Consider the following 12,987-nt stretch of genomic DNA (forward strand, 5'->3'; position numbering starts at 1 on the left):
AAAGTGTCCTCTAGGAACATAAACGTGTGTTAAAGTGTCCTCTAGGAGCATAAACGTGTGTTAAAGTGTCCTCTAGGAGCATAAATGTGAGTTAAAGTGTCCTCTAGGAGCATAAACGTGTGTTAAAGTGTCCTCTAGGAGCATAAACGTGTGCTAAAGTGTCCTCTAGGAGCATAAACGTGTGCTAAAGTGTCCTCTAGGAGCATAAACGTGTGTTAAAGTGTCCTCTAGGAGCATAAACGTGTGTTAAAGTGTCCTCTAGGAGCATAAACGTGTGCTAAAGTGTCCTCTAGGAGCATAAACGTGTGTTAAAGTGTCCTCTAGGAGCATAAACATGTGCTAAAGTGTCCTCTAGGAGCATAAACGTGTGTTAAAGTGTCCTCTAGGAGCATAAACGTGTGCTAAAGTGTCCTCTAGGAGCATAAACATGTGCTAAAGTGTCCTCTAGGAGCATAAACGTGTGTTAAAGTGTCCTCTAGGAGCATAAACGTGTGCTAAAGGTTCCTCTAGGAGCATAAACGTGTGTTAAAGTGTCCTCTAGGAGCATAAACGTGTGCTAAAGTGTCCTCTAGGAGCATAAACCTGTGTTAAAGGTTCCTCTAGGAGCATAAACGTGTGTTAAAGTGTCCTCTAGGAGCATAAACGTGTGTTAAAGTGTCCTCTAGGAGCATAAACGTGTGCTAAAGGTTCCTCTAGGAGCATAAACGTGTGTTAAAGTGTCCTCTAGGAGCATAAACGTGTGTTAAAGTGTCCTCTAGGAGCATAAACGTGTGCTAAAGGTTCCTCTAGGAGCATAAACGTGTGTTAAAGTGTCCTCTAGGAGCAGAAACGTGTGGTAAAGTGAATTGATAACCAAACAGAAGATGAGACGGAGAGAATGACTCTGGGGTCTTCACAGGAAGTCTGAACTCGCCTCAGCTTCTCTTTTATCTTTAATCGGTTCACGGCTGACGGGAGCTGATTAAAGCCGAGCGCTGACCTTAAATGGTCGTGTTTTGGGGTCGGTCGGTGTGTCTCTCTGGGGTCGGTGTGTCTCTCTGGGGTCGGCGTGTCTCTGGGGTCGGCGTGTCTCTGGGGTCGGTGTGTCTCTGGGGTCGGCGTGTGTCTCTGGGGTCGGCGTGTCTCTCTGGGGTCGGCGTGTCTCTCTGGGGTCGGCGTGTCTCTCTGGGGTCGGTGTGTCTCTGGGGTCGGTGTGTCTCTCTAGGGTCGGCGTGTCTCTCTGGGGTCGGTGTGTCTCTGGGGTCGGCGTGTCTCTCTGGGGTCGGCGTGTCTCTCTGGGGTCGGCGTGTCTCTCTGGGGTCGGCGTGTCTCTCTGGGGTCGGTGTGTCTCTCTGGGGTCGGCGTGTCTCTCTGGGGTCGGTGTGTCTCTCTGGGGTCGGCGTGTCTCTCTGGGGTCGGCGTGTCTCTCTGGGGCGTGTCTCTCTGGGGTCGGCGTGTGTCTCTCTGGGGTCGGTGTGTCTCTGGGGTCAGTGTGTCCCTGGGGTCGGTGTGTCTCTGGGGTCGGTGTGTCTCTGGGGTCGGTGTGTCTCTGGGGTCGGTGTGTCTCTGGGGTCGGTGTGTCCCTGGGGTCGGTGTGTCCCTGGGGTCGGTGTGTCTCTGGGGTTGGTGTGTCCCTGGGGTCGGTGTGTCCCTGGGGTTGGTGTGTCCCTGGGGTCGGTGTGTCCCTGGGGTCGGTGTGTCCCTGGGGTTGGTGTGTCCCTGGGGTCGGCGTGTCTCTGGGGTCGGCGTGTCTCTCTGGGGTCGGCGTGTCTCTCTGGGGTCGGTGTCTCTCTGGGGTCGGCGTTTCTCTCCGGCTTCCTGGAGACCAAAGAAGGTGCGTCCCAGCACCTCCGAAGCCTACAGACCGGTGGCGCTGACGTCGCACCTGATGAAGTCCCTGGAGAGGCTGGTCCTTTCACTGCTTCGGCCCCTGGTCAGCTCATCACTGGACCCTCTACAGTTTGCCTACCAGCCGAGACTAGGAGTGGAGGACGCCATCATCATCCTGCTCAACCGTGCCTGCACCCACCTGGACAGAGCCGGGACCACGGTGAGAATCTTGTTCATGGACTTCTCCAGTGCGTTCGACACCATCCGGCCTGCTCTGCTGGGACGGAAGCTGACGGCGATGCAGGTGGACCCTCCCCTGGTTTCCTGGATTACGGATTACTTGACGGGTCGACCACAGTATGTCAGACTGCAGGACGGAGTGTCTGACACCGTGGTCTGCAGCACTGGAGCTCCACAGGGTACTGTTCTTTCCCCATTTCTGTTCACCCTGTACACCTCAGGGGCATCAGTGAGGGGAAGGAGGAGGAGGACAGGGGCATCAGTGAGGGGAAGGAGGAGGAGGACAGGGGCATCAGTGAGGGGAAGGAGGAGGAGGACAGGGGCATCAGTGAGGGGTAGGAGCAGGAGGACAGGGGCATCAGTGAGGGGAAGGAGCAGGAGGACAGGGGCATCAGTGAGGGGAAGGACGAGGAGGACAGGGGCATCAGTGAGGGGAAGGAGGAGGAGGACAGGGGCATCAGTGAGGGGAAGGAGCAGGAGGACAGGGGCATCAGTGAGGGGAAGGAGCAGGAGGACAGGGGCATCAGTGAGGGGAAGGAGGAGGAGGACAGGGGCAACAGTGAGGGGAAGGAGGAGGAGGACAGGGGCATCAGTGAGGGGAAGGAGCAGGAGGACAGGGGCAACAGTGAGGGGAAGGAGGAGGAGGACAGGGGCAACAGTGAGGGGAAGGAGCAGGAGGACAGGGGCATCAGTGAGGGGAAGGAGCAGGAGGACAGGGGCATCAGTGAGGGGAAGGAGCAGGAGGACAGGGGCATCAGTGAGGGGAAGGAGCAGGAGGACAGGGGCATCAGTGAGGGGAAGGAGCAGGAGGACAGGGGCAACAGTGAGGGGAAGGAGGAGGAGGACAGGGGCATCAGTGAGGGGAAGGAGCAGGAGGACAGGGGCAACAGTGAGGGGAAGGAGGAGGAGGACAGGGGCATCAGTGCGGGGAAGGAGCAGGAGGACAAGGGCATCAGTGAGGGGAAGGAGGAGGAGGACAGGGGCATCAGTGAGGGGAAGGACGAGGAGGACAGGGGCATCAGTGAGGGGAAGGACGAGGAGGACAGGGGCAACAGTGAGGGGAAGGAGCAGGAGGACAGGGGCATCAGTGAGGGGAAGGAGCAGGAGGACAGGGGCATCAGTGAGGGGAAGGAGGAGGAGGACAGGGGCATCAGTGAGGGGAAGGAGCAGGAGGACAGGGGCATCAGTGAGGGGAAGGAGGAGGAGGACAGGGGCATCAGTGAGGGGAAGGAGCAGGAGGACAGGGGCATCAGTGAGGGGAAGGAGCAGGAGGACAAGGGCATCAGTGAGGGGAAAGAGGAGGAGGACAGGGGCAACAGTGAGGGGAAGGAGGAGGAGGACAGGGGCAACAGTGAGGGGAAGGAGGAGGAGGACAGGGGCATCAGTGAGGGGAAGGAGCAGGAGGACAGGGGCATCAGTGAGGGGAAGGAGGAGGAGGACAGGGGCATCAGTGAGGGGAAGGAGCAGGAGGACAGGGGCATCAGTGAGGGGAAGGAGCAGGAGGACAGGGGCATCAGTGAGGGGAAGGAGGAGGAGGACAGGGGCATCAGTGAGGGGAAGGAGGAGGAGGACAGGGGCATCAGCGAGGGGAAGGAGGAGGAGGACAGGGGCATCAGTGAGGGGAAGGAGGAGGAGGACAGGGGCATCAGTGAGGGGAAGGAGCAGGAGGACAGGGGCATCAGTGAGGGGAAGGAGCAGGAGGACAGGGGCATCAGTGAGGGGAAGGAGGAGGAGGACAGGGGCATCAGTGAGGGGAAGGACGAGGAGGACAGGGGCATCAGTGAGGGGAAGGAGGAGGAGGACAGGGGCATCAGTGAGGGGAAGGAGCAGGAGGACAGGGGCATCAGTGAGGGGAAGGAGCAGGAGGACAGGGGCAACAGTGAGGGGAAGGAGGAGGAGGACAGGGGCATCAGTGAGGGGAAGGACGAGGAGGACAGGGGCATCAGTGAGGGGAAGGAGGAGGAGGACAGGGGCATCAGTGAGGGGAAGGAGCAGGAGGACAGGGGCATCAGTGAGGGGAAGGAGCAGGAGGACAGGGGCATCAGTGAGGGGAAGGAGGAGGAGGACAGGGGCAACAGTGAGGGGAAGGAGGAGGAGGACAGGGGCATCAGTGAGGGGAAGGAGCAGGAGGACAGGGGCAACAGTGAGGGGAAGGAGGAGGAGGACAGGGGCAACAGTGAGGGGAAGGAGCAGGAGGACAGGGGCATCAGTGAGGGGAAGGAGCAGGAGGACAGGGGCATCAGTGAGGGGAAGGAGCAGGAGGACAGGGGCATCAGTGAGGGGAAGGAGCAGGAGGACAGGGGCATCAGTGAGGGGAAGGAGCAGGAGGACAGGGGCAACAGTGAGGGGAAGGAGGAGGAGGACAGGGGCATCAGTGAGGGGAAGGAGCAGGAGGACAGGGGCAACAGTGAGGGGAAGGAGGAGGAGGACAGGGGCATCAGTGCGGGGAAGGAGCAGGAGGACAAGGGCATCAGTGAGGGGAAGGAGGAGGAGGACAGGGGCATCAGTGAGGGGAAGGACGAGGAGGACAGGGGCATCAGTGAGGGGAAGGACGAGGAGGACAGGGGCAACAGTGAGGGGAAGGAGCAGGAGGACAGGGGCATCAGTGAGGGGAAGGAGCAGGAGGACAGGGGCATCAGTGAGGGGAAGGAGGAGGAGGACAGGGGCATCAGTGAGGGGAAGGAGCAGGAGGACAGGGGCATCAGTGAGGGGAAGGAGGAGGAGGACAGGGGCATCAGTGAGGGGAAGGAGCAGGAGGACAGGGGCATCAGTGAGGGGAAGGAGCAGGAGGACAAGGGCATCAGTGAGGGGAAAGAGGAGGAGGACAGGGGCAACAGTGAGGGGAAGGAGGAGGAGGACAGGGGCAACAGTGAGGGGAAGGAGGAGGAGGACAGGGGCATCAGTGAGGGGAAGGAGGAGGAGGACAGGGGCATCAGTGAGGGGAAGGAGCAGGAGGACAGGGGCATCAGTGAGGGGAAGGAGCAGGAGGACAGGGGCATCAGTGAGGGGAAGGAGGAGGAGGACAGGGGCATCAGTGAGGGGAAGGAGGAGGAGGACAGGGGCATCAGCGAGGGGAAGGAGGAGGAGGACAGGGGCATCAGTGAGGGGAAGGAGGAGGAGGACAGGGGCATCAGTGAGGGGAAGGAGCAGGAGGACAGGGGCATCAGTGAGGGGAAGGAGCAGGAGGACAGGGGCATCAGTGAGGGGAAGGAGGAGGAGGACAGGGGCATCAGTGAGGGGAAGGAGGAGGAGGACAGGGGCATCAGTGAGGGGAAGGAGCAGGAGGACAGGGGCGTTGTGGACTCCTTCGTCGACTGGTGTGCAGCTAATCACCTGGTTCTAAACCCCACCAAGACAAAGGAGCTAGTGGTGGATTTCTGCAGGAGTAAATCTGCCCCCCCCCCCCCACACACACACACACACACACACACACACACCCATCTCCATCAACGGCGTGACTGTGGATGTTGTCCAGGATTACAAATATCTTGGAGTAAACCTGGACAACAAACTGGACTGGTCCAAGAACACTGAGGCGGTCTACAAGAAGGGCCAGAGTCGTCTCTGTTTCCTGAGGAGGCTCCGGTCCCTCAGCGTCTGTGACACCAGGCTGAGGATGTTCTACCAGTCAGTGGGAGCCAGTGCCATCTTCTTTGCTGTTGTGTGCTGGGGCAGCAGGCCGAGGGGCAGCAGGCTGAGGGGCAGCAGGCTGAGGGGCAGAAGACTGAGGGCAGAAGACTGAGGGGCAGCAGACTGAGGGCAGCAGACTGAGGGCAGCAGACTGAGGGCAGCAGGCTGAGGGCAGCAGACTGAGGGGCAGCAGACTGAGGGCAGCAGACTGAGGGCAGCAGGCTGAGGGCAGCAGACTGAGGGGCAGCAGACTGAGGGCAGCAGGCTGAGGGCAGCAGACTGAGGGGCAGCAGACTGAGGGCTGCAGACTGAGGGGCAGCAGACTGAGGGCAGCAGACTGAGGGCCGCAGACTGAGGGGCAGCAGACTGAGGGCCGCAGACTGAGGGGCAGCAGACTGAGGGCAGCAGGCTGAGGGGCAGCAGACTGAGGGCAGCAGACTGAGGGCCGCAGACTGAGGGCAGCAGACTGAGGGGCAGCAGACTGAGGGCAGCAGGCTGAGGGGCAGCAGACTGAGGGGCAGCAGACGCCAAGAGGATCAGTAAGATCATCAGGAAGGCTGGCTCCGTCCTTGGGGTCACACTGGACTCTTTGGTGGCGGTGTCTGAGAGGAGGATGCTGTCTAAACTGCACAGCATCCTGGACAATAACTCCCACCCTCTCCACCAGCTGCTGACCTCCAGCAGAAGCACATTCAGACACAGACTCATTCTCCCCCGGTGTCACACTGAACGCCGGAGGAAGTCTTTTCTTCCAGTGGCCTCAAACTCTATAACTCATCTCCCCCCGGTCAGGTGAGGAACAGTGGAGACACTGAGTCCTGAAAATGTCACTTTATATCATCACTGCATCACTTTATTTAGTGGTACTGTCACTTACTGCTGCTGCACTTACTGTGCTTCACTGTAACTGACTTCAGTAGGAAATGCTGCTGCACTTTAACACTGTTCTCACTTATTTACTTTGTACTTATTTTATTTAATCTGCTGTTAAACTTGTTGTTTATTGTATAAACCTGCGTTTAACCACGATGTCTGTTGCTTCTGTCACATTTAGTTAATAGTTTGATTTATTTTACGTTAGCTTTATTTTATTATGTTTTTATGCTCATTGTTTCTCTGATCCTTTCATCTTTGTGTTGAAACTGTTGCACAATCATTTCCCTCGGGATGAATAAATAAAGATTCTTCAATCTTGAATCTTGAGCATAAACGTGTGCTAAAGTGTCCTCTAGGAAAATAAACGTGTGCTAAAGTGTCCTCTAGGAGCATAAAAGTGTGCTAAAGTGTCCTCTAGGAGCATAAACGTGTGTTAAAGTGTCCTCTAGGAGCATAAAAGTGTGCTAAAGTGTCCTCTAGGAGCATAAACGTGTGTTAAAGTGTCCTCTAGGAGCATAAACGTGTGTTAAAGTGTCCTCTAGGAGCATAAACGTGTGCTAAAGTGTCCTCTAGGAGCATAAAAGTGTGCTAAAGTGTCCTCTAGGAGCATAAACGTGTGTTAAAGTGTCCTCTAGGAGCATAAACGTGTGCTAAAGTGTTCTCTAGGAGCATAAACGTGTGTTAAAGTGTCCTCTAGGAGCATAAACGTGTGTTAAAGTGTCCTCTAGGAGCATAAACGTGTGTTAAAGTCTCCTCTAGGAGCATAAACGTGTGCTAAAGTGTCCTCTAGGAGCATAAACGTGTGCTAAAGGTTCCTCTAGGAGCATAAACGTGTGTTAAAGTGTCCTCTAGGAGCATAAACGTGTGCTAAAGTGTCCTCTAGGAGCATAAACGTGTGCTAAAGTGTCCTCTAGGAACATAAACGTGTGTTAAAGTGTCCTCTAGGAGCATAAACGTGTGCTAAAGTGTCCTCTAGGAGCATAAACGTGTGCTAAAGTGTCCTCTAGGAACATAAACGTGTGTTAAAGTGTCCTCTAGGAGCATAAACGTGTGCTAAAGTGTCCTCTAGGAGCATAAACGTGTGCTAAAGTGAATTGATAACCACACAGAAGATGAGACGGAGAGAAAAACTCTGTGGTCTTCACAGGAAGCAGAGAGACTACAGGAAGTCTGAACTCGCCTCAGCTTCTCTTTTCTCTTTAATCGGTTCACGGCTGACGGGAGCTGATTAAAGCCGAGCGTTGACCTTAAATGGTCGTGTTTTGGCGTTGGGCGTGTTTGCTGCTGTCGCTCTATAACTGCTGCTCTCAGAGTCGTCCGGGTCGTCGGAGTCGTCCCTCTGCTGCTGATTCAGGTAAAGACGCTTTGATCTGAAGCTCGGAACGTGTCTGAACGCTCCTGCACTTTAGCACGTTTAGTCTCCTAGAGGACACTTTAACACACGTTTATGCTCCTAGAGGACACTTTGACACACGTTTATGCTCCTAGAGGACACTTTAACACACGTTTATGTTCCTAGAGGACACTTTAACACACGTTTATGCTCCTAGAGGACACTTTAGCACACGTTTATGCTCCTAGAGGACACTTTAGCACACGTTTATGCTCCTAGAGGACACTTTAGCACACGTTTATGCTCCTAGAGGACACTTTAGCACACGTTTATGCTCCTAGAGGACACTTTAACACACGTTTATGCTCCTAGAGGACACTTTAACACACGTTTATGCTCCTAGAGGACACTTTAACACACGTTTATGCTCCTAGAGGACACTTTAACACACGTGTATGCTCCTAGAGGACACTTTAGCACACGTTTATGCTCCTAGAGGACACTTTAGCACACGTTTATGCTCCTAGAGGACACTTTAACACACGTTTATGCTCCTAGAGGACACTTTAACACACGTTTATGTTCCTAGAGGACACTTTAACACACGTTTATGCTCCTAGAGGACACTTTAGCACACGTTTATGCTCCTAGAGGACACTTTAGCACACGTTTATGCTCCTAGAGGACACTTTAGCACACGTTTATGCTCCTAGAGGACACTTTAACACACGTTTATGCTCCTAGAGGACACTTTAACACACGTTTATGCTCCTAGAGGACACTTTAGCACACGTTTATGCTCCTAGAGGACACTTTAACACACGTTTATGCTCCTAGAGGACACTTTAACACATGTTTATGCTCCTAGAGGACACTTTAACACACGTTTATGCTCCTAGAGGACACTTTAACACACGTGTATGCTCCTAGAGGACACTTTAGCACACGTTTATGCTCCTAGAGGACACTTTAGCACACGTTTATGCTCCTAGAGGACACTTTAACACATGTTTAGGCTCCTAGAGGACACTTTAACACACGTTTATGCTCCTAGAGGACACTTTAACACATGTTTAGTCTCCTAGAGGACACTTTAACACACGTTTATGCTCCTAGAGGACACTTTAACACACGTTCATGCTCCTAGAGGACACTTTAACACAGGTTTATGCTCCTAGAGGACACTTTAACACACGTTTATGCTCCTAGAGGACACTTTAACACACGTTTATGCTCCTAGAGGACACTTTAACACACGTTTATGCTCCTAGAGGACACTTTAACACACGTTTATGCTCCTAGAGGACACTTTAGGACATGTATAAGCTCCTAGAGGACACTTTAGGACATGTTTAGGCTGCTAGAGGACACTTTAACACACGTTGATGCTCCTAGAGGACACTTTAGGACATGTATAAGCTCCTAGAGGACACTTTAACACAGTTTTATGCTCCTAGAGGACACTTTAACACACGTTTATGCTCCTAGAGGACACTTTAACACACGTTTATGCTCCTAGAGGACACTTTAACACACGTTTATGCTCCTAGAGGACACTTTAGCACACGTTTATGCTCCTAGAGGACACTTTAGCACACGTTCAATCTCCTAGAGGACACTTTAGCACACGTTTATGCTCCTAGAGGACACTTTAACACACGTTTATGCTCCTAGAGGACACTTTAACACACGTTTATGCTCCTAGAGGACACTTTAACACACGTTTATGCTCCTAGAGGACACTTTAGGACATGTATAAGCTCCTAGAGGACACTTTAGGACATGTTTAGGCTGCTAGAGGACACTTTAACACACGTTGATGCTCCTAGAGGACACTTTAGGACATGTATAAGCTCCTAGAGGACACTTTAGCACACGTTTATGCTCCTAGAGGACACTTTAGCACACGTTTAATCTCCTAGAGGACACTTTAGCACACGTTTATGCTCCTAGAGGACACTTTAACACACGTTTATGCTCCTACAGGACACTTTAACACACGTTTATGCTCCTAGAGGACACTTTAACACACGTTTATGCTCCTAGAGGACACTTTAGGACATGTATAAGCTCCTAGAGGACACTTTAGGACATGTATAAGCTCCTAGAGGACACTTTAACACACGTTTATGCTCCTAGAGGACACTTTAACACACGTTTGTGCTCCTAGAGGACACTTTAGGACATGTTTAGGCTGCTAGAGGACACTTTAACACACGTTGATGCTCCTAGAGGACACTTTAGGACATGTATAAGCTCCTAGAGGACACTTTAACACACGTTTATGCTCCTAGAGGACACTTTAACACACGTTTGTGCTCCTAGAGGACACTTTAGGACATGTTTAGGCTGCTAGAGGACACTTTAATACACGTTTATGCTCCTAGAGGACACTTTAGGACATGTTTAGGCTCCTAGAGGACACTTTAGGACATGTATAGGCTCCTAGAGGACACTTTAGGACATGTATAGGCTCCTAGAGGACACTTTAGGACATGTTTAGGCTCCTAGAGGACACTTTAGGACATGTTTAGGCTGCTAGAGGACACTTTAGGACATGTTTAAAGCTGCATCTGTGCTCTGTCTTCAGAGTCATGCAGCTCCCGTTGGCCTGTGTGCTGCTGCTGTCGGCTGCAGCGCTCTGTCTCTCTGAAACTCCAGTGGAGAAGTTTAAAAGACAGCACGTCAACAACGGGATGGATAGTAACCGCTGTGAGGCCGTGATGAGAGACCGGAGGATCACTGAAGCCAACAACCGCTGCAAGGACAAGAACACCTTCATCGCCAAGTCCTTGAACGAAGTGCAAAAGGTGTGCAGGGATGAAGGCGTGCCGTACGGAGGGGATCAGAAAATCAGTCGGAAGAAGTTCAAAGTCGTCAACTGCAAACTGCAGAGCGGTGCGAGGTACCCCAAGTGTAAGTACAAGGGTTCCTCTGACAACAGGAAGATCATCATCGGCTGTGACCAGAACGACGCCCCCGTTCACTTCGGAGGGTTGGGCTTTTAAAGCTTTCTTCTTCTCTTTTGAAATAAACACGTTTGGCATCACACGCTTGTGTCTGTGTTTAATGCATGAGATCAGGACTGATGTCGCTGCTGCACCTCTGACCTCAAGACTAGAGACAAACCACATCCTCCAGGTTCACAACGCTGAACAGAGACGGGGCTCTGGGGTCGGCGTGTCTCTCTGGGGTCGGCGTGTCTCTGGGGTCGGCGTGTCTCTCTGGGGTCGGCGTCTCTCTGGGGTCGGCGTGTCTCTCTGGGGTCGGTGTGTCTCTGGGGTCGGCGTGTCTCTCTGGGGTCGGCGTGTCTCTCTGGGGTCGGCGTGTCTCTGGGGTCGGTGTGTCTCTCTGGGGTCGGCGTGTCTCTCTGGGGTCGGCGTGTCTCTCTGGGGTCGGCGTGTCTCTCTGGGGTCGGCGTGTCTCTCTGGGGTCGGTGTGTCTCTCTGGGGTCGGCGTGTCTCTCTGGGGTCGGTGTGTCTCTCTGGGGTCGGCGTGTCTCTGGGGTCGGTGTGTCTCTCTGGGGTCGGCGTGTCTCTGGGGTCGGTGTGTCTCTCTGGGGTCGGTGTCTCTCTGGGGTCGGCGTGTCTCTGGGGTCGGCGTGTCTCTCTGGGGTCGGCGTGTGTCTCTCTGGGGTCGGTGTCTCTCTGGGGTCGGCGTGTCTCTCTGGGGTCGGCGTGTTTCTCTGGGGTCGGCGTGTGTGTCTCTGGGGTCGGTGTGTCTCTGGGGTCGGTGTGTCTCTGGGGTCGGCGTGTCTCTCTGGGGTCGGCGTGTCTCTCTGGGTTCGGCGTGTCTCTCTGGGGTCGGCGTGTCTCTGGGGTCGGCGTGTCTCTCTGGGGTCGGTGTGTCTCTGGGGTCGGTGTGTGTCTCTGGGGTCGGCGTGTCTCTCTGGGGTCGGTGTGTCTCTCTGGGGTCGGTGTGTCTCTCTGGGGTCGGTGTGTCTCTCTGGGGTCGGTGTGTCTCTGGGGTCGGCGTGTCTCTCTGGGGTCGGTGTGTCTCTGGGGTCGGCGTGTCTCTCTGGGGTCGGTGTGTGTCTCTGGGGTCGGTGTGTCTCTGGGGTCGGTGTGTCTCTGGGGTCGGCGTGTCTCTCTGGGGTCGGTGTGTCTCTCTGGGGTCGGCGTGTGTCTCTGGGGTCGGCGTGTCTCTCTGGGGTCGGCGTGTCTCTCTGGGGTCGGTGTCTCTCTGGGGTCGGCGTGTCTCTGGGGTCGGCGTGTCTCTCTGGGGTCGGCGTGTCTCTCTGGGGTCGGCGTCTCTCTGGGGTCGGCGTGTCTCTGGGGTCGGCGTGTGTCTCTCTGGGGTCGGCGTGTCTCTCTGGGGTCGGCGTGTCTCTCTGGGGTCGGCGTGTCTCTCTGGGGTCGGCGTGTGTCTCTGGGGTCGGCGTGTTTCTCTGGGGTCGGCGTGTGTCTCTCTGGGGTCGGTGTGTCTCTCTGGGGTCGGCGTGTCTCTCTGGGGTCGGCGTGTCTCTCTGGGGTCGGCGTGTCTCTGGGGTCGGCGTGTCTCTCTGGGGTCGGCGTGTCTCTCTGGGGTCGGCGTGTCTCTGGGGTCGGCGTGTGTCTCTCTGGGGTCGGCGTGTCTCTCTGGGGTCGGCGTGTGTGTCTCTGGGGTCGGCGTGTCTCTCTGGGGTCGGTGTGTCTCTGGGGTCGGCGTGTCTCTCTGGGGTCGGCGTGTCTCTCTGGGGTCGGTGTGTCTCTGGGGTCGGCGTGTCTCTCTGGGGTCGGCGTGTCTCTCTGGGGTCGGCGTGTCTCTCTGGGGTCGGTGTGTCTCTGGGGTCGGCGTGTCTCTCTGGGGTCGGCGTGTCTCTCTGGGGTCGGCGTGTCTCTCTGGGGTCGGTGTGTGTCTCTCTGGGGTCGGCGTGTCTCTCTGGGGTCGGCGTGTGTGTCTCTGGGGTCGGCGTGTGTGTCTCTGGGGTCGGCGTGTGTGTCTCTGGGGTCGGCGTGTGTCTCTCTGGGGTCGGCGTGTCTCTCTGGGGTCGGCGTGTCTCTCTGGGGTCGGCGTGTGTCTCTCTGGGGTCGGCGTGTGTCTCTCTGGGGTCGGCGTGTCTCTCTGGGGTCGGCGTGTCTCTCTGGGGTCGGCGTGTCTCTCTGGGGTCGGCGTGTCTC

At 55.3% G+C, this 12,987-nt stretch overlaps 1 protein-coding gene across 1 annotated transcript; it reads left to right on the forward strand.

Annotated features, from left to right (window-relative positions):
- The first annotated feature begins 7,767 nt into the window (after window positions 1–7,767).
- Window positions 7,768–10,939, forward strand: LOC310950914 (ribonuclease-like 3). Its single transcript, XM_083918945.1, has 2 exons — window positions 7,768–7,909; window positions 10,479–10,939. The coding sequence occupies exon 2, from the start codon at window positions 10,483–10,485 to the stop codon at window positions 10,894–10,896; it is 414 nt and encodes a 137-aa protein (XP_083775071.1). The 5' UTR covers window positions 7,768–7,909; window positions 10,479–10,482; the 3' UTR covers window positions 10,897–10,939.
- The last annotated feature ends 2,048 nt before the right edge of the window (window positions 10,940–12,987 follow it).

This window comes from Echiichthys vipera (assembly GCF_963691815.1).
Source record: "Echiichthys vipera genome assembly, chromosome: 8".
Lineage (NCBI taxonomy): Eukaryota > Metazoa > Chordata > Actinopteri > Perciformes > Trachinidae > Echiichthys > Echiichthys vipera.

What these genes read in the sequence shown, in the direction of transcription:
- LOC310950914 (XM_083918945.1), top strand. Translation starts at nt 10,483, where the DNA reads ATGCAGCTCCCGTTGGCCTGTGTGCTGCTGCTGTCGGCTGCAGCGCTC.